This window comes from Petaurus breviceps, unplaced genomic scaffold (assembly GCF_028583685.1).
Source record: "Petaurus breviceps papuanus isolate PSGF00001 unplaced genomic scaffold, PetGlider_PUasm1.0 38, whole genome shotgun sequence".
In the NCBI taxonomy this organism is placed as follows: Eukaryota; Metazoa; Chordata; class Mammalia; order Diprotodontia; family Petauridae; genus Petaurus; species Petaurus breviceps.
Genome location: NW_027186304.1, coordinates 54,355,695 through 54,374,743, shown reverse-complemented (window position 1 = coordinate 54,374,743; position 19,049 = coordinate 54,355,695). Strand labels below are relative to the sequence as shown.

Below are 19,049 nucleotides of genomic sequence, written 5' to 3'. Positions count from 1 at the left end.
AAAGAGCAGCCTCGCTTGGCAACCTCCGTGTCCTTGGGTGTTCTGTGGGGGTGAGTTCTTCTTGGAGACAAGAAGCCGGAGACATCCGAAGAGCGGGAATAAGATAAGACAAGGCTGGAGCTGGGAAGGAGAGCCCAGCACATAAAGCCTAGTACTAGAAAATGGCAACCACTAAGATAAATTTGCAGACTTCTTACATGACTAAGAGCCATTCTGTAAACTTTTTTTTTATGTTCATTCATGTTACAAACATTTATACCATCCCTATAATGTGCCAGACACTGTGCTAGGAGCAGAGGATACAAAGGGAAAAAAAATCTTTGCCCTCAAGGAGTTTACATTCTACAGAATGAAATGCGTTGATCTTGTTTTTAATTTGGCAGCTATTAATCTATTTCTGTGGAGATATCCCACCTATGATGCCTGAAAATTGAACATGAAGCTTTCATATTGAAGGGTACATTGGTCCTAGGCATCTAGAAGCTAATTTTTGCAATGCATCTCAAATAGTATTGTGTCTTCTATGCCAAGATACTACATATAAATTATATGTCTAGTAAAAGTAGTACTATTAGAAAAATGACTTTCTTTCTCTTTTAAAAGGCATGTCCCTAATTGAAATGATCTTGATTTTTAAATGGTCACAAAATTGCCTTTACTAATCTTTGTGTAAACATGAAAGGATGAAGAGATGTCCTTGGAAGCTGTGAGAGCCCGAGTGATTCGAGTGCTTGGATCTCTGGGAGGACAAATAAATAGGAATCTTGTTACAGGTAAACCTGTTAAGTTGCTTCCAGGTGTATTTAATTTCAAAGAATTCTTCTAAATGTGTTTGTACTACATACATTTGACATACTCCTAAACAGAATTATGGCTGTTAGTTTATTAAATGCTTTGATTGGCTTGCATGAAAGATATTATATAACAAATTATATCAGTGATTTTTAGGATGATTCTGTCATATGTCCTTCCTAGTTTTTGTTTTACACAAAATCAAATGAAATCATTTCACTCTGATTTCTTTACTGATTCTGGTAATTCAAGAAATTCAATTTGCCTTTTAATCTCTCCTTGACATTTGAGGAAATCATTGTTTAATTTTTGGTAGGGATTACTATGTTCATTTAATAAATAAGCATCTCTTTTAAAAATTTGAATTTCATAGTTATATATGGTATTTAATAATTATTTTGAAAGTTAAAGGGGTGGCCAGGTGGCTCAGTGAGTAAGAGCACCAGCCCCAGAGTCCAGATGACCTGGGATCGAATCCAGGCTCAGATACTTAGCAACACACCCAGAAATAACTGGCCTGTAACCTTGAACAAGTTACTTAACCCCAATTGCTTTAAAAAAAAAAAAGTTTAAAAAAATTGTTCTTTTCCCAAACTATTCCAGCTCTTATTTTTAAAGTATAGTAAGCTGCCAGCAATATTGAGTCTTAACAAATCTTATTGAGGTGAATTTGCCACCTTGAAATAATAATATCAGAAACAGTTTTTAGATCCCAATGTAAAATTAAATTTTAGACCATTTTTCCTACAAAATAATTGTATACTACCCTTTTCATATTATTCAAGCTCCTTTCCATATGCTCCTTTTAAATTTTCTAATTGTGTAATACTTTTTCAGTATTAGAAAGATGAATATAAAATATTTTTCTTTAATTTTTTAATAGCTGCTTCCTCAGATGAAATTATGAAGAAGTGTTTGGCATGGGATTCAGAGAAGAAACTAAGCTTTGCAGTACCATTTGCAGAAATGAAGCCTGTAATATATTTGGATGTATTTTTGCCTCGGGTCACAGAACTGGCTCTTTCATCTAGTGACAGACAAACTAAAGTATTTTCATTTTTTTTGTTTCAATGATATATCATTTTAAGTGAAATTTTAACGACTATCATCTTTAAAAGACTTTTTCTTAAGAGTTACAAGCAAGCATTTAGGAAGGGCAGTCTATCAGCTACTCCATTATAATAATTCCTTTTTAAAGTCATGCAAGTGTCTAAAAACATTAATTCACCTCTCCAGAGTGATAATAAAAATCAAATTGTAATGACAGTTGAAAGGGAAAGCATGCAAGAAAAGTGGCTGGCAAATAAGAGAAATTTTGTCTTTTGGTTGTATTTATAGTGAGTGGGGGTCCTCCCACCATATTGGTTGTTCTATCTCTTGCAATTTATGGGAGGAAATGGATAAAATTTACATTAAGTTGGATAGTTATGGGTGAGTTGTAACTTTTGTAATTGAAGGGAATTTTCATGTCAGTGAGATCACAGATCCTTTGATATGACTATATCAAAAACCCTTTATGGTAGAAATGTAGCATGTAAGGACATAGAGACAATTATTAATTGTCCTGGCTATGTTATATCTCTCTAACATGATTCCCTTAGTAACCAAAAATAAATACATACTCTAATCTGCTCAAATTAGATGGTGTTTCTTATGAACAAGGAATATCTTAACACTTATTAACCATAAGTGTAGTTTATATAATTCTTTGATACACTAAAAATGAAATTAATGTCTTTGTCTTTTTTAAAGGTTTTAAATTTAGATATTTTGCTCTTTGGGCAGAAAAATAGTTGAAGTAAACAAAGGGAGAAGTTCTATATTTTCACAAAGTATGTCCTCAAATTAATTTCTATTAGAGCCATATAGTACTCATCTGTTGCCTTTTTAAAATTTTGGTTTTATTTGATTTTATTTTGGTTTTATTTTAAACCCTGTTTTTACAAAATGCTGAACATTTTTCTTTTGACCTAGTGCTGGTATATGTGATTTTGATAACAGTTTTGCTTATATTAGATTGCAGCCTGTGAACTCTTACATAGCATGGTTATGTTTATGTTGGGAAAAGCATCTCAAATACCTGAAGGAAAGCTGGGTTCCCCACCCATGCATCAGCTATATAAGAAAACGTTTCCTGTGCTACTTCGACTTGCCTGTGATGTAGATCAGGTAAACGGATTAATTATTCTAAATTGTAGTATGAAACTAAATACCTTGACATATGAACAAAGTGATGTCTTCATGTCTAATTTATTCATGTAAACTAAAATAATGAAAAGTTCTGTTTTTTTTTTATCTATTTTTGAATGTTAAAATTCACTGGGTTTTTGAAATGAGACTAAGATAAATGCCCAGAATGTAAGAGTAGACCTTTTAAAGAGTACTGGTAATCATCTTTGGAAGAAAAAAATAAGTCGTTGAAAATAGACTTTCTCTTTTCTTCTTTTTACAAGCATAGAAGCAATATTTGAGATTTTTTTTTTGGCAGGTTATGTTAGAATGTAGTAGAGATACTTACCTTTTGTGACCAGTAATCACCTTAAAGTATGAGCATAGGCAGCTTCAGTATGAGCCACAGTAAATTTTATTATGCAAATTTCTCCTTCTGGGTTTTAAAGGAAGGAGAAAAGAATAAGTAGGGAGATTCCTATTCAGTGTAGCACTGAACCAGAGAAAGAAAAATGACGGGTAATCTTTAGGTAAATTTATTTCTCTGTTAAAAATTGCTTCAGGAGCTAACACTTAAATTTTCCACAGTTTGAATGGAAAAGTTCAGGGAAATTATAATATATCATTGCCTGAAATTCTCAAAGGGAAGGTAGCTCAAGAAGGAAGGTTTCAGATACATTTTTGAACAATCTTGATGAGAACGTAAAAAAGATTCATGTAGTTAACTATAGAAGCTTAATCTCTAGAGTTCAGATTTTGAAAGGAGACATATAAAAGTTTGAAGGGGAGTAATAAACGGGGCAGTATATAAAAGATTTATACAGACCTGTAAACTTATAATCAGGAAGGCTAAATTTAAGATTGAACTGAGGCTCGTGAAAAATGCAAAGGACAGCATAATACGTTTTCAGCATTAAAAAGAACAAGAAAGAAATATTTCTCAGGGAGAATCATGTAATATTTTTGGTTGACAGAAAAAAACTCAACTTCTCTTTTGTTTCCATCTTTTCAATATATGACTGAAAGAAGAAACATATCCCAGAGAAAGTTGAAACCTGTATCTTGAGGGGATAGTAAGTGATCACTTAGTTGCTCTAAATGATTTCAAAATTCTTGCCTGAGCACATGATACCCCAGCTTACTGCAAAACTAATGAGATGCAATTTATTAAACTGGTCTGTGATCTTTAAGGAATTGCAAAAAAATATTTGTGACTATCCTAGAAAACTAGAAATGTGTAAATAACGTCCCAGTTTTCACAAGGAGGGAAAGGTAGATTCTTGGAACTGTAACTCAGTTTGACATTGATTTCCATCCGAATTCTAAGACATTATCAAATTTGATTGTTTTGTGAGTACTTATAAATGGAAGGAGTGACCCCTAGATTTACTAGGAACAAATCATGCCTGACCGACTTTGTCGTTTTGATACTTTTGCTGGCCTGGCAGATCAGGGAAATACTGTAAATATGACTGAATTTTGCCAGGGCATTTGACAAAGTCTCTGATGATTTTATAATGGAACAGGATGGGAAAAATACAGGCTGGGCAATAGAATGTAATTAAGTAGAATGTAGATGGTCATACCCAGTGAATGTTGTTTCCCATGGACTGAGTGGATTCTTGGATGTCCTTCATCCTGGAGGAAACTATTCTAATTGGTTGAAAGTTATGTCTTCAACTAATCCACATAGTTTGCTGTTCTTGATCATATATTGTTAATTTTTTAAAAACTGAGTGACTTAGGTAAAGTTGTAGACATCACACTCATCAAATTTGCAGTAGGGGGGGATAATTAACTTCTTGAATGTGAGAATCAAGATCCAAAAAGATGTTGACAGGCAAAAACAAGGGAGTGAACCTTAATGAAGTTCACTTAAATAGCAGTAAAGATCTGATCCTGTACTCAGGTTCAGAAAATTAATAGAATAAGTACAGAGTGCATTGTGGTATGGCCAAGTTGTAATTATTGTGTAAAAGAGGGTGGTTTTTGCTACATTACAACCTTAGTGATGTAGCTACCAAAAAAGTTGTAGTAGTTAAGCTGCATTAGTAAAAGTATAATGTCATTCTGCATATAACATTTTGGGGGACACTGACAAACTGGTATGTGTCCAGGGTAGTGCGATGAGGATGTTAAGGGGCAGAACATTCTGCCATTTGAGGGAATGTTGAAGCAATTAGACTAAAAGACTTGGGAGCATGAAGGCTGTCTTCAAGTAGCATGTTCGTGTGGAACTGGATTTATTCACTTAGATTTTTTAGAGCAGAACTAGAGCTGCTGGGTAGGATTATAGAGGGGTGGAAATTACCCCTTCTACTCTAACTGTTTAAATGACAACATTGTGAAAATGAGAAATGTCTAAAACTGGAGTAACTTGCCTTTTATGATAGTGAGCTTCCTGTCACTATAGGTCTTTAAATAGAGGCTGTATGTCTTTTCAAGAATGTTGTCGAAGGGCTTTGTGCTTCAGTTAAGAGTTGGATGAAATGAATTCTAAAATGTTATAATTGTATGATTTCTGAACTGCATATTGCTGTGATGATATATGTCTGTGATGATAGTCTGACCTATTTGGAAATGGCAAGTATAGCTATTTCCAAGGCAAAATTATTTGAAAAGAATGAGATAAAGGTATATCTAATGAATGTTTATTCTGTTATGACCTAGGTGACAAGGCAGCTGTATGAACCACTTGTCATGCAAATGATTCATTGGTTCACCAACAACAAGAAATTTGAAAGTCAGGATACAGTGACATTACTAGAAACCATTCTGGTAGGTGGTGATTGATTTCTCTGCTTCTTTTGGCCAATAGCATAGACTGTATATTTAGTCTTTTAACAGTTTTTAGTCTTTAGACTGTTAAAGAGACCAAAATAATTTCTTTTTCTTACTGATTTCTAATTAGGTCATATGGATTTTAAAATATTTTATTGTGTTTAAGGCATTAAAAATATATTTTGATGAGTCAGAATGCCTTGTTTGTAAAATTTAAAGTTAAAATTTCCAGTGTGGTAAGAAAATATTTACAAGTCAGTTAAGGCTTAACCCAGGTCAAGTCAAAAGATAATTTAAAACTGTTGACTTTTCTTAGAAAAAAAACAAAGCCTCAGCATGTCAAAATGGTACTAATTATCTCTCCTCCAAACCTACTATTTTACCTAACTTCTCTACTTCTGTTCTTCCAGTAACCAAGGTCTGCACCTTGGGAATTGTCCTCAATTCTTCACCATCCAAGAAATACCCTCTCAGTTCAGTTGTCCAATCTTATTGACTCTAGGTCCACAGCCTCCCTTATCTGTCTGTCGCTTTCTCTCTGCTCACACTGCCACCACCTTTTTCAGGCCCTTCTCGCCTTTTGATTGGACTAGCAGTAGCCTCCTAATTGGTCTGTATGAAAGGATGAATGATAAAAGCATTTTTAAAATATTTACTGTGTGTAAGACTTTGTGTTAAAGTTAAAAATATAAGCATAAGACAGCCCCTGCCCTCAAGGAGCTTGGGGAAAAACAATAAATAAAAGGAACTAGAAAGAAAGAGGAGAGGAGGGTGCTTGCATGGTGGGGAAGTGGTCTGGTTCTGGACAAGATAAGGTGGACATTTACCAGGATCTCCAGGCAGAGTCCATGATTTTGGTTGGAGGGGCATGAGGATGATGGCTGCAAGGAGGCATGGTTTGGGAATGGCCAAGAAATGATGTGGGAGTCTGAGCAAGAAACTTTCCCCCAGGCTTCTCCCTCTCCAGTCCATCATCCACATCCATGTCATAGCTGCCAAGGGCCTGTGATACTGTGCTGCACAGAACTGTTATCACTCGTCATTGGTAAGAACAGTTTCAGTGGAATGAGCCTGGAAGTCAGTGAATAAGACCTTAGAGATCCTGGGAGTAAATGCTACAGAATGCTTGCCTTTCTTCTAAGCTCCACTCATGCACCGCTTCCCAGTGTGTATCCATACACACGTACACACAAAGATGCTTTTTCCTTTGAGACACTGAATTTCTTGAAGGCAATGATGGCTTCACTTTTGTCTTTGTATGCTGGTGCATGATTGATGCTTAATAAATGCTTGTTAATTATTTGGTCAACATATACAGTTCTTTTTAATAATTCATTTTAATAAGACCATTTAATCCTCAGGTTGGATAAGCCCATGATTCTTTCAGTTTCTTGGTGCTGCTTGCAGACACTACTAGACAATTCCAAAGCAACTTTTATACCTTTGAGAGAGAGAGAGAGAGAGAGAGAGAGAGTGTGTGTGTGTGTGTGTGTGTGTGTGTGTGTGTGTGTGTGTGATGTGGAGAAAAAGGGAGGGATGGAAAGTGAGGAAAGGAAAGACAGAGAAAGGGAGGGAAGAGAGAAAAGGACAGAAGAAGAGAAAAAGAGGAAGAGGAGAATGGAGAGGACAGGGAAAGGAAGGAGTAGGGAATGAATATTAGAGATAGGGACAGGACCTATAATTTCACTAGACTAGGGAGTTCCTGGATGAAAAGCCTTCTATCAGTTCAGGTCTCCACCCTGCCAGCTCTTTATCATCTCAGAGAATGACTAGACATTAAGATGATAAGTTAAAGATCACCTAGACCATATGTGTCAGGGGTGGGAATTGAAAGATGCTTCCGAGATTGGAGTTCGTTGTGCATTCACGTACTTTTTCTGTTGCTCTGGCTCTTACTGTCATTATTTCATGCTCCTTTTTAGAAGAGTAGTCCTTGAAATAGTAAAAGTACTGGCCTTGAGTTTATAACACCCAAGTTCTGTTTATTGCTTGTGTAAATTTGGTCAGTGAGTTTGACTTTGTGAGCCTCAGTTTTCTCATCTGTAAAATGAACTAGATGATCTAAGCTTCCTTCTAGTTCCAAATCTTGTTACTTGGGATCCTAGATTTTTAAAAATTACAAAAGCTAGTGTACGTCGATGGAGCTATCTAATTGATGTGGGTACTCCTTCCCACAGTGCAGACTGCAGCCCCTTCACATTTTCTACTGTCAGGAGTCAGTGAGTAAGTATTGATTAAGCACAAACTGTGTGCCAGGCTCGAAGGATGCAAAGAAAATAAGTGCAGTGCCCACTTCATCTTATCAGGATAGAAGGAGGAGGAGGGAGAGTCTCCTTTAGATCAATTGATATTGCATGGATGCCATGAAGCCCACTGGTTCCCCATGCCTGACTTAAAGTATAACAGTTTTGTTGCATTTATAGAAAAACAATATGAGGAGCCCTTAGTGTGCTAAGGATAGGTATGGGTAATGAGCAGAAGGGTTACAGAGCCAAATGTGCAGCCTTTGATATTTCTCTAAAAAAAAAGTTTTTTCTTTGGAGGGGGGAGGTAAGGCAATTGGGGTTAAGTGACTTGCCCAAGGTCACACAGCCAGTGTCAAGTGTCTGAGCCTGGACTTGAACTCAGGTCCTCCTGACTTCAGGGCTGGTGTGTTATCACTGTGCCATCTAGGTGCCCCTCTAAAATTTTTTTGGGAATTGCCAAGATGGAATTTATTTTATTTCTAATTTTTTTGGTCTTTTGTTTCATTTGATATATTTATTACTGCTTTTGAATTGGAGGTAGAGAGAGCTGCATTCATTTGGAGCTCCTTTTCCATCTCACCAGAAGTCCTCTAGCTTCCATATTCCTTTGGCATTTTCTTGATTTTTGAGAAGTTAATTTAAGCTGTGGGCATTGCATGATCAAAGAGGCAGCCTACTTTTTTCTTTTTTTTTTTTGGAGGGGGAAGGCAGGGCAGTTGGGGTTAAGTGACTTGCCCAAGGTCACATGGCTAGTAAATGTTAAGTATATGAGGCTGGATTAGAACTCAAGTCCTCCTGACTCCAGGGTCGGTACTCTATGGCAGCCTACTTTTAATGTCATGATTTATTTTATTTTTGGTCTATTAAGGTAATTATTTCTTTTAGGTAGTGTTATTCCTCCTTTTTGTATAATAAAGGTACTTTATTTTTACACAGTTATTCTAATTATTTGTCTTGGTGTGTCAGCTTTGGAATACTTCTAAACGGTGTCTTTTTCTGTAGAAACACATTTAAGATTATTTTCCTCAGCTATTTTAAATACAGGAAAGGTATTAGATCTTTACCTGTTCTCTTATAGATTTCTTTTTATCTCTTTGGGATATAGACCTATTAGTGGTTTCACTGGATCTAAGAGTATGTTTGCTCAGTTTGATAACTTTTGGGGCACAGTTCCAGTTCCTTTTCAGAATGATCGAATCATTTCACATCTCTACCAGCAGTATTAATTTACCTGTTTTCCTACAGCTTCACTAGCATTTTTCATTTTCCTTTTTTGTCTACTTTGCAAATCTGTTGGGTTTGATTTAGAATTTCAGAGTTATAGTAATTTGCATATTTCTAATAATTAGTGATTTAGAGCATTTTTTTCATATAGCCTGGATTTCTTATAATGAAAGCTGCTTGTATATATCCTCTGACCATATATTACTTGGGAATGGCTCTTAATAGAATGTTGAATAAGTTCTGTATATATATTAAAAATGAAACCTTTATCAGGAAGATTTTTTTTCATATTTCTGTGCCTCAAAAAATTTTTAACTACATTGCTTTTGTTTATGCAAAAAATTATGTATGAATAATTATTTAGCTTCATTCTTTTCTGGCAAGCAGAGTTTTTATAATAGCCGTATATATGAAGTAGCATAGTGTAATGGATAGAACAGTTAATTTGGAGTCAAGAACACCTCAGGTTAACTCCTGACTTATATGCTTATTAGCTTTGTGACCCTAAGCAAGAGTCACTCTTTTCTTGGCCTCAGTTCACTCATCTGTAAAATAAGGAATTTCTAAAGTTGCTTCTAATACTAAAATAGTGATCTTATGACATAGAAATAAAAATTTACCAGCGAAATAATTTACCTCTTGTTTTAGGATGGCATAGTGGATCCTGTTGACAGTACCTTGCGAGATTTTTGTGGTCAGTGTGTTAGAGAGTTCTTAAAATGGTCCATTAAGCAGACAACACCTCAGCAACAAGAGAAAAGTCCTGTGAACACTAAATCACTCTTTAAGCGTCTGTACAGCTTTGCACTTCACCCCAATGCTTTCAAGAGACTAGGAGCTGCACTTGCTTTTAACAATATCTATAGAGAATTTAGGTAAGTCAACAAAAACTGAACATTATCTTTTTTTCTATTTAAATAATTACTCAAAGTGTGATTTGGGATCAGTAAATTACTCTTGATCAGGGAACATATGTTTGACTATTTGACAGTATTATACATTCTTGACTCCTATTATGCATTATGTGTGACTGTATTATACAGATACGTAAAAAAATACTGATATTTCTTGTCTTTACGTCTATATTTCCTTATGAATCTCCCTCCCCTAGAGAAACCAACAGGTTTAATAAAGAATAAAAAAGGAAAAAAAGTTTCAGAAGAAGTAACGAACACATTTAAAAAGTCTGACATTGGGGCAGCTAGGTGGCGCAGGGAGTAAGAGCACCGTCCCTGGCGTCAAGAGACCCGGGATCGGTTCCGGCCTCAGATACTTGGCTCCCACACAAAAAATAACTGGCCATGTAACCTTGAGCAAGTTACTTAACCCCAATTGCTTTAAAAAAAAAAAAGAGTTAGCAACTTGGCACAAGAAGTACAGAATCTTGCCAAAGCAACAAACTCCTTGAAAACTTAAATGGACCAAAGAGAAATCAGTGACTCCATGAAACAACAAGGAATATTAAAACAAACTCAAAAGGCTGAAAAATAGAAGAAAGTATATGGTATCTCGTAGCACAAACAACTGACCTGCAAAACAGATTGAGGAGAAAAAATTTGAAAATCACTGAACTGTGTGAATGTTATGACCAAAAAAGAACCTAGATGTATTTCAAAAAATCTTTAAAAAGACATCTGTCCAGATCTACTGAAAACAGAGGACAAAGTGAAAATGGAAAGATTCTCTCAGTCATCTCATGAAAGAATCCGCCAAATGAAAATCTTAGTAACATAGCCAAAATCCAGATATTTCCAGTCAAAGAAAAAGACTCCAAGCAGCCAGAAAGAAGGAATTAAAATCCTGAGGAGCCAGTCAGGATTACATGTGACTTAACAGCCACCACTATAATGAAGTAGAGAAGTTGGGATGTAGTAATGTTCCAGAATACATAGTCTGTGGGCTTATAACCAACAATAACTTACCCAGCAAAATGGAGTACAGGGGGAAGAAATGGAACTTTAATGAAATACAGGACTTGCAAGTATTCCTAATAAAATAAAAAACCAGAGTTGTAAATAAACTTTGGAGTTCAAACACAGGAGTGAAGAGAAAGGTGAATGAAAGAACAGTGATAAAGAATTAAATAAGGATAAACTACTTAAATTCAGTTATGGGAAAATGTTAGATGTGTTCTTTCTGAAGCCTGTCATCAAGGCTCATATAGAGAGTCTAATCCTGATGGTCTTAAGAACAAGAAGTGGTAAAGATATACATTGAGGGGGATGGAAAAGGAAGGTTAGGGATAATTATCTCACATAATTGGGGTATACAAGCAGACATTTATATATACAAAGAGGGGAGCTATATATACATGGTGGGGAGCCGCTGACACTTAAATCTCCCTCTCAGATTCATCTGAACCTAGGTAGAAGGAAGAAAACACACACACACATACACAGAGTTGGGTACAGAAATACATTTCAATAGGGAAATAGGAGGGAAAGGGGAGAAGGGAAAAGAAGGAATTAAAGGGAAGGTAAATTTAGGGAAGGATGTATAAAAAGTTTATAGCTCTCTTTGAAGTGGCAAAGAATGAGAATCTGAAGGGGTGCCCAGAATTAGAGAATTGATGAACAAATTGTGGTATATAAATGTGGTGAAATACTATTGTGCTGAACTTGTGTCAGTGTAATGACCAATCAGGAATCTAGGAGTTTAATGATCTAACATGTTATCCAGTTCTGATAGAGATAAAGGACTCAGTACAGAATGAAATAAAAATTTTTTAAACCTGGCTAAAGTGAAAATTTCTTTTGATTAACTCTACATGTTTGTAATGGGTTTTATTTTTCTTGTGTTCTCAATTTTGGAAGGAGGAGGATTGTAATGAGAGGGTGAGAAAGCACATGTTGACTGATTAAAACAAAATATTTTTTAAAAATTTCGTTTAGATTTAAAAAAAGGGGAGAGGAAGAGATTTAAAGACATAATTAGGAATAAGAGATTACCTGAAGTAGAACTAGTTGAGCTGTCAAAATGGAGAGACCATAATGTCAGTTAGCCAATCAACAAGTGCTTTCAACCTATTAAGTAACTTCAGTATGGGGCAGCTAGGTTGCACAGTGAGTAGAGCACCAGCCCTGGAGTCAGGAGGATCTGAGTTCAAATGCGGCCTTAGACGCTTAACACACACACAAAAAACTAGCCATGTGACCTTGGGCAAGTCACTTAACCCCAATTGCCCTACCTTCCCCTCCTTCAAAAAAGCAACAAAAAAAAAAGTAACTTCAATATGCCAGGCGTATATTATGCTAAGTACAGGGAATACAAAAAAATGAAAATACTGCCCTCCTGAGAAGGAAGAAAGAAAGTTGTGGGGAAGACGTACATTAGACAGGTACTATTTGTAGTTTTATGTAGCAGATGCCGCACTGTGCCAGACATTGTAGGAGTTTGTAATTCAGAAAGTGCTTTCTACTGTTGGTCTGCCTGTTCTTGCTGATGACCTTGAAGTAGACTAGGATTTTTTTAAAAAGGTGGGATCAGTAATTCCCTCTTGACCTTTACAGCCAAGTTATAATGAAAATCAGCAAATAATGTCAAGGGATTTCAGAAATCTTGTATTAGAGTCCTTAGCCAAAATGCTTGCTTTTACTTGTTTTAGAGTGGTAACTTATATTTTTCAAACCTCACAAATTTTATTAAATGAGGTTTATTTTTTCTTAATATATTATCTAATATTTTAAATTTTATGCTCATTTTTATCTTGTCTTTTGAGATTTCTACCTTGGTTTTCTTTATTTTTTTGATGGATAACTTTGTTCTTGTCAGGAGAGATCACAATGAATCCACTATTCATCCTATGTAACTCTTGTTTATGTGCTTACTTGAATTCCCAGTAGAGTGCTCTCCCAACCTGTGTGGTCCTTCTCAGTCTCACCATTATTCTATGGGTACCAATGGAGACCATTCTCTGTGTGAGACTGCCTCACTTTCTTTTCTTGTTATACAGCCCTTTAATAATATCTTTAATGATGCATAGTGGCTGTGCATATCGCCATTACACTTTGGGTCATCTTCCACTTTAATTCCTCAGAGATTGGCATTCAGATACATAGCATCACTGTAGGAAGATTGAAGGTCTTCTTACAGAAGACGTGAAAAGGGAACAGAATACTTTTACAGATAATATTCTATAGTGAGCCAGATATTTGTAGTCATTATTGATTGAAAAGTGCAGAGATCTTACTCTGTCTTTTATTTCTTGATTATTAAAAAAAAAAACATTTAATTCTATAGAGCAAAGTGTTACTGTAAAGGTTCTCCAATCAGGTGTCTCCTATTTATGTTAAAATTGGATAGCAGTTACCTGAGAGATACTGTAATCATTTGATTATGATAATTTTCTTCAGTGATCCTCTCATCATAAATAGTTAAGGAAGACATAAATTAAGGAGATGTGCTCCTCACCCAAAGTGTTCCTGACATTGAGAAGATCAAGCTAAGATTACAATTGGAAATTGAATTTACTTTATCTTTTATCAGCTTCTGTTTGTGGGTGACAGAGCTTTCAAAGAAGGTCCATTATAATGCAGAAGAGTGCACAGTTTTGTGACACAGGAAGATCTCAGAATGTCAGCTGTGTAACTTCTGATACATGGAGTTTGATTGGCAATCTGTGAGGCTGACACATCAGCACATTTTTCTTGAAGAAAGACTACAGAAGGAGAGTGACCCTGGGATAAGGGTTGAATACAAGTGTGTGCCTTTGGAAAATTTTATAGTCCTTCTAGTAACTCCAGAATTCTTCTCTGAAACAAATGTCCTTCCTTGATTTTGAGGTATATGTACACTCCATGATACTAAATGGCTGAGAAGTACAGACATGTGTTAAATCAAAAAAGAGCATCTTCATGCCTAAGTTTGAACTGCCTTCCTCATTGGGGTTGTTGGGGAGATTATTATCAAATGCATATGTCAATGCAATTTGTAAGCTTTTAAGCTTATTTTGTTATTTTTTTTATGCATTCTTTTGTAATTAGGGCTTAGTTTTGTGGCCTGATTTTGAAATTTTTCTTTTTGGAGAAATACTTCAGCTGCAGAACTGTACCTTTTAATTTTACTAATGTTTAATATGCATTTTAAAATTATTTTGGTTTTAGGCCTCTCCATATTTCTTATTTACTATATTCCAATTTTTTATTTTACAGAGAAGAGGAGGCCCTTGTAGAACAGTTCGTCTTTGAAGCTTTAGTCATTTATATGGAAAGTTTGGCTTTAACTCATGCAGATGAAAAATCTTTAGGTAGGTTATGTTTAAATTTTTTTCTATTATAATAATATATTGAGTATTTTCAGTATAACAAAAATCTTTTAGGAGAACATAAGGTAGCTCTTTAAAAATGAAATACTGTCTTAAGCTTGTGAGTGGAAACTTAGTTTTATTCCCTCTAACAATGGAGAGTATAGCCCCTGTATGCTCTATGAGACACTTTAATACATTGTTTTGGCCCAAAGAAATCTTCACCTGATAGTTAAACTTCTGGTGATAAGCCACTATTTAATCAGGAGCAGACTTTAGGAAGTGTTGTTTTTTTTTATGGACAAAGTTAAAAAAAATTAGTACTTAAATTTGTCAAAGCTTCAGTTATCTAAAAACTTAACCTATATGCAGTATCTCAATAGAGTAACATGGGGCACATATTTTATATATTTATATCTTGTATTTCACACAATACTTCATACATGCAAGGTACAAAATAAATATATGTGATCAAATCAGTGAACCTGGACCCTTCTTCCAGAGAAGGGAAACAAGGAGCTGGCCAATTTAAAAATCAGGAAAAAAATATAGCAAATGGAAGAGAAAACTCTTAATAGTAAGCGGTATGATATTTGCTAAATAAGGCAGCCTCTCTGAACTCTCTGCAAAATGAAGGGGTTGGCCAAGTGATACTAAAGTCCTTTCCAGTTGTGCAGTGTTATGGTTCTTCTTTTCTGAGTTGTACATAAAGTTTTTTTCTATTGCCTTTATCTTTTATTATGCCTGGATTGCTCTAATAGCTAAAAGGGGAATGTTCATCCACTTAGATACTTAATTAAGCCCATTTCTAATGTGTTATTTTTGTGCTTTTCCTTCTGTGTGTTAACAGTTTCATCTGTATCTGTGATGAGTCTGAATGTTTTTAATAACTAATTACCTCAGTGACCCCTTATACATTTATATCTATTTGCCACAGTCAGTATTTGAATCTAATTTAAGATAATATTGTCTGTACTGTACTTTAATTTTAAGTCTTGAAGAATAAGAAAGACAAAAACAAAATGTCTATATAATTTCCATACACGTTTTATGTAATCATAATCCTTAGCAGGCTTAAATGCCCAAGGCCTACTGCAGTGCTGCTAACAACAGCATATTTGCTGTGGGAAAATGGCAAGTGGATACTTTTTAATTAAGACCAAAATGTAGTAGAACCCTTCGTTAGCTTCAAGCAAATTCCCGTGTGTTTATAATGATTGTCATGGTGAGTGAGATTCTGTTCATGCTTAGAAACACAACGAAATGTACATTATTGGAATAAACTGAGACCTCAATTAAAAAAATAACAATTGGTAGAAAGTATCTTTTATATAGTGCATGTTAAAAAAATAACACTGTATAAAAGAGTGAATCTGTTCATTCCTATTTAGAATTTGGGGGATAAAATGATTTATTTTCATAGATAAGGCAGTTTGTGAACATCAGGGAGTTATAATGAACTGCAGCTCAGTAAAAGGCAGCAGCTGGATACAGTAGCCAAAAAAGCTTAAAAGATCTTAGACCTGGTTTTGATAATCTTACTATATTCTGGTCTAGGCAGGCCACTGGAAGACTCATTTTTAGAAGTACATTGGCAAGCTGAATAACATCCAGAAAAAGTCAACTAAGGGTTGTGAAGGGCTTCTATTAAATCTGCCTTTTCTTTCCATTTTCCTCCATCCTTGCTTATTTCCTTGAGGTTAATTTGGGACAAATCAATGAGGAAAAACAGTGAAACTTGTTAATGATGATAATATTATTTAAAATGTACATGTAATTTTAAGTTAGTAGAGTTTAGCCTGAGGTTATTAAAAAACACTGCACAGATTTTGTGATTGCTGAGAAGCCTTTGTCTCTCCTCATCTGACATTAAGTTAAAATTTGGCTTCAGACAATTGCTACCTAGCCAAGTTACTTGACCTATGTCTACCTCAGTTTCCTTGTCTATAAAATGAGGATAATACAAGCACCAAAGAATTGTTGGGTCAGATGATCTAATATTTGCAAAGTGCCTTGCAAAACTTAAGGAGCTGTTTAAATGCTAACTGTTGTTTTTATTATTGTTTATGCATCTTAGCTCTGCACACTTGATATTACCAGTATTCCACTTGATAGATAAATGGAGTGTTGTCCATGTAAAATAGCCAAAATGTGTTTCTCTTGCCTTTAATTTTCACCAGCAGTAGAATATGCTCCTTTTTGACAGTTTGTGCTTTTCTTGGATTGAAGAATGGACATAGAGATTATACATTTATATAAAATATTTTAAGATCTGATAAATACTCAAATCTATGGGAAAAGGATGCCTTTTCCCTTTAATAATGAAACATGGGATGATTAATAGGGAGACAGTGGTATCGCAGAAAGCGTTGGATTTGTAATTAGAAGACTTAGTTCCTCTCCTGACTCTGTTATCTGTAGCCTCTGTGATTTGGGGCTAATTCAGTTAACTTATTTGTAACTCAGTTTCTTCATTTATAAAATGAGGTAGATGAGTTCTGAGGTTCCTTCAAACTAGAATTTCAGTTCTAATATAGTAAAATTCCTATTGAAATTGTTTTTGTGAATATAGTCCTTTTTTATTTTTTGAGAACAGGTACAATTCAGCAGTGTTGTGATGCTATTGACCACCTGACGCGCATAATTGAAAAGAAACACATCAACTTAAATAAGCCTAAAAAACGACGTTTACCTCGGTTGGTACTATTCTGTTTTTCTGCTATATCTTTTTTTTTTAAGCATAAAATTGCCCTTTTTCAGCTAACAAGTACTAGTAAAGGATTACATGATTTGTAGTGTAAATTACTTGGTTTCAAGTTTATTTGGTCTTTTTGAGAGTACATTCTTTCTTTTTTTTTGCCTATTCCCCCCCCTTATTGCACAGCACTAACAATTATAGAATTTGACTGAATGAAAGAAGTAGCTTAATAATTCAACTTAGATTTAAGTACTTAAAAGGTGCTTATGTACTGATGATATAAAGACAAATATCAGGGCCTACCTTCAGGGAGCTCACATTTTAATGAAAGGGTACAACTTACACGTAAATAAATTCAAACCAAATCAAATACCAACCACTGAGGGGAGTCAGGTATACTAGTAATGGAATTCAAAGATCCCCCTGTATTGGCTTGGTTTTCAGGTTGAGTGTTAAAACCCAGAGTTTATGAATCCCACTTGTGGGATGGACTTGTTGACGTGAAAAGAGAGCGCTGAACTGGGAGGAGCTGGTGCCATGGATTTAGAGAGGCACAAGCAGAGGAAGAGAGGCAGAAGAATTTTTGAAAGCAGCATTGTGGAGGCAGAGAGAGTGAGAGGATTGCTGAGGGCCAGTTCGACCTGCCCAGGACTTTTGAGAGCTGCCACCCAGAGCTGCCAAGGACTGAGGAGACATGGCTACATGGCTGTGATACCGGTACTTTGTCTATTTTGATGTTGTTTTGTCAGATTCATTCACTGGTGAAGGACAGTGCTGTTGTTGCAGAGGTTCTGGAACCTTGCTGTTGGTTCAGAAGCCATTCATTTAGTCAGTCCCAAAGAACCTCTTCTCAAATGGAGATTAGTTTCCAATCATAAACAAAATACATTCATTTGGTCAGTCACAGAGCACAAAAGAGTCAAAAGTTTCCCACCCGGATCACAACTGGAAAGGCCTTCTACCCCTGCGTTACAACAAGCTTAAGTACAGAATTTAATACCCAAAGAAAGGTCTTTTCTTCATCTTAACCCGAGGCAAGTTCTCAGCAATCTCTCTTCCTGGGGAGACAGAGCTTAACAAGGCCACAAGATACATTGCCAATGTCCTCATTAATTCATTATCTGTCTGCAGAACAGTCCTAGGACCCCCAAAAACATTAGCAAGACCCTATTCCAGGATTTCTGTAAGCATACAACAAGAAAATCCTTCTTCAGGGCTTCTGAACCAACGGCAAGGTTCCAGGACCTCTGCAACAACAGCACTGTCCTTCACCAGTGGACAAATCTGGCAAAACAACACCAAAACAGACAGACAAAAGACTGGCATCACAGCCATGTCTCCTCAGTCCTTGGCAGCTCCGGGTGGCAGCTCTCAAAAGTCCTGGGCAGCTTGAACTGGCCCTCAGCAATCCTCTCTCTCTCTCTGCCTCCACAATGCTGCTTTCAAAAATTCTTCTGCCTCTCTTCCTCTGCTTGTGCCTCTCTAAATCCATGGCACCAGCTCCTCCCTGTTCAGCCCTCTCTTTTCACATCAACAAGTCCATCCCTCAAGTGGGATTCACAAGCTCTGGGTTTTAACACTCAACCTGAAAACCACACCAATACAGGGGGGGGTCTTTAAATTCCATTACTATTACATCAGGAAGGACTGTGTCAGAGGTAGATTTTAAGTGCTAGATGTAAGGATGGGGCACCAGCTGCACACAGATGTGGAGCGAGAAATAGAATGAAGTAAAGATTGAGGAAAAGCTAGGTGACCAGTTCTAGTTTTGCTAGAACACAAAAGGGAGTCAGAAGAGACAAGGTGCTTCATTGAATTAGAACTCTAGGCCTGGAGTCGAGAAGATCTGAGTTCAAATTCAGCACAGACCCTTATTTGTTGTGTGTACTTAGACCAA

General features: G+C 35.9%; 1 protein-coding gene across 2 annotated transcripts in view; it reads left to right on the top strand.

Moving 5' to 3' along the window:
* The window catches only part of PRKDC (protein kinase, DNA-activated, catalytic subunit), a 183,383-nt gene that overhangs the window by 35,048 nt on the left and 129,286 nt on the right, over positions 1 to 19,049 (top strand). For both annotated transcript variants that reach the window (XM_069099902.1, XM_069099901.1), the window contains exons 23-29: positions 683 to 773; positions 1,676 to 1,839; positions 2,809 to 2,961; positions 5,632 to 5,739; positions 9,861 to 10,087; positions 14,363 to 14,457; positions 17,051 to 17,150. In XM_069099902.1, the coding sequence (XP_068956003.1) occupies positions 683 to 773; positions 1,676 to 1,839; positions 2,809 to 2,961; positions 5,632 to 5,739; positions 9,861 to 10,087; positions 14,363 to 14,457; positions 17,051 to 17,150 (938 nt within the window). The remainder of the gene's footprint in view (positions 1 to 682; positions 774 to 1,675; positions 1,840 to 2,808; positions 2,962 to 5,631; positions 5,740 to 9,860; positions 10,088 to 14,362; positions 14,458 to 17,050; positions 17,151 to 19,049) is intronic.